General features: G+C 52.2%; 1 protein-coding gene across 1 annotated transcript in view; it reads left to right on the top strand.

Moving 5' to 3' along the window:
• Positions 1-1,853: 1,853 nt before the first annotated feature.
• The window catches only part of PFDN4 (prefoldin subunit 4), a 7,896-nt gene continuing 7,520 nt past the window's right edge, over positions 1,854-2,229 (top strand). The window contains exon 1 of the mRNA XM_011365949.2: positions 1,854-2,078. Within this exon, the coding sequence (XP_011364251.1) occupies positions 2,055-2,078 (24 nt within the window). The 5' untranslated portion in view covers positions 1,854-2,054. The remainder of the gene's footprint in view (positions 2,079-2,229) is intronic.

Here is a 2,229-nt window from a genome sequence, read left to right as displayed (position 1 = left end):
TGGTGCGTGGCTTGAACGCTCCATCCAGCTGGTATACATAGTAGGTTTAGAATTTATTAGAAAATAAATTTGAGTGGTTTCGACATCTTGAGGCTTCACATTAAAAAAATTGAGGATGACTGGCTCCTAGGAAAAAGGCATCTCCCACGTCAATAATCGGCTGCAGGTGATGAGCTGCGCCAGCTGGATGTGGTCAGCTGGATGGAGCAAGTCCCTCCCTGACTGCCATCAATCATTAATACTTTCGGGAGGCCTCGGAATCTGCTCCCCACCCCGTCCCCACCCCACCCTCCACCTCAGCAGTGAGAGGCAAGGGAGGGAGACTGTGTCTCCTCTACAGCTTCATCTTGTGCCTTTCTCTGTCTCTTTCAGCCCTTTGCTTGCATTTCTTTGAGTGCATGTGATCACCTACCTTTATTTGACATTGAAGGCCCCCTGCACTGCCTTCCCGGCCGCTGGGACTGAGATGAGGGTCAAGCACAGGAAGCACGCACGGTCAGGTGCGCCGCCTGGTCCTGCTCTCCTTCCGTTGCCTGCTACCTTCCATCCTCTGACCAAATCTCAGCTGAAACCCAGTTTCTGCTGGGAGAGTGGAGACCTCCTGAAACCCCTTAAGGTCTGCTCCTGTAGCAAATGGGACCAGTTTCCTCTTTAAATCTGAGATTTTAAATGTTCTTTTAAAATATGTGTATTCTACGTTTTAAAGACAGATAAAAAAAAAAAAAGGAAAGGAAATAATCGTCCTGGTGATATTTTGGCAAAATACCCTCTAGGGGGACCTCAGAGGCTGAGGGCCTGGGGAATACTGCCGCGGTCCTTGGGCGCCCCCTGCAGGCACTGAACAAATTACCACGTGATATTGGGGGTTGGCGCCTCCTCCCCCCTTCTCAAGCCTCAGTGCCAGAGTGGAAGGGTCATCCCATCACGATTTCCCTTTCAAAGCCTAAGAAACAGGAGCCTGGCTCAGATGTTGCAGGTTTTGGAGGAAACTCATGCAGGCGCCGCTACGAAATAATGTGGCGGGCTCACTACTGCTTGGCGACAGAGTCTATATTAAGCTGCAACATGTCTGGACAATTTTGTAGCTTCCATGTCAATTCGAGTAGGGTTTTTGTTTCCCCTCGATTTTCCAGTCAACATCTTTGCCATGTGATTCGTTGTGTTCTTTGCAGGGTTTTCATGCCAGTAGTGACACACAATCTTTTATTATCGTAGGTGTTCTCATTGCAGCTATAAATAACATATATTGATAACACCCACCTGCTAACATACTGTGTAATTTACTTCTGCTTTTTGACTTCGGTCTGTCTCTCATCACCATAGCTACGTGGGCCATGCCTACTCACCACCAGCAGCTGCTGTTGTGCAAAAATGTCACCAGGGCTCTGCTTTTACAAGCTCAAGCAACACAAAACAAAAGAATCTGATATTGTGGCGTGAAATCTCTTAATTTACACACGTTGGTTCAATTAAATAAAAATACTGTGTGGGTCAAAGTAGTAATAATAATAATTAAGAGGCACAAGTGTCAGAGTAATCGGTCAATAAATGAATAGGAGTGATTCCTCCTTTATATCATCTGGATTATCAGGGCATATTAATCCACATCCTATTGCCAAGGTCATTCGTTCTTAGCCCTTTTTAAGGTACATCTGTTTATCCATATACTTTTGTGGGATTGATGGGAAATAATTTCCCTTCAGCCCCCTCGAGGCCCCGCCCCAGGCCCGGCCCCGCCCCGCCCCAGCCCCGCCGCGTGGGCGCCCCCTGCTGCCCGCGGCCGGAGCGTGCGGCCGTTCGCCACGCCTCCCGGTTTCTGTCGGCCCACGGGGCGTTCCCTGTCCCTTTAATTGGAATGTACCAAGTCCTTCCAAGTGACGTTTCCTCCCTGAGTCCTAAACGTGAGAAATCCTTGGTCTGACACCCCACAGGAGGGGAGGGGGAGACGGCGTTGTATTTTGCGGGTGTTCTGGGCCAACAGGGAGTGAGGGAGGGCAGGGGGAGAAGCGCGCGGCCGCGGCCCTCCCCGCCTTGCGCCATAGTCCAGTCCCAAGATGGCGGCCACCATGAAGAAGGCGGTGAGTGGGGCGCTCGCGGTGCGGGATGCTGGGGCGGCGGGCGGCCGCGGAGGGGCCAGGAGAAGGATGCTGGGGTGCTCAGCGCGGAAACCCGGCGTGGGGCCCAGGGCCGAGGCCCCCAGCCCTGCGGGCGGCCCCGCGGCGAGGCCTG

This window comes from Pteropus vampyrus, unplaced genomic scaffold (genome assembly GCF_000151845.1).
Source record: "Pteropus vampyrus isolate Shadow unplaced genomic scaffold, Pvam_2.0 Scaffold117, whole genome shotgun sequence".
NCBI lineage: Eukaryota > Metazoa > Chordata > Mammalia > Chiroptera > Pteropodidae > Pteropus > Pteropus vampyrus.
This window is presented reverse-complemented; position numbering and strand designations above follow the sequence as displayed.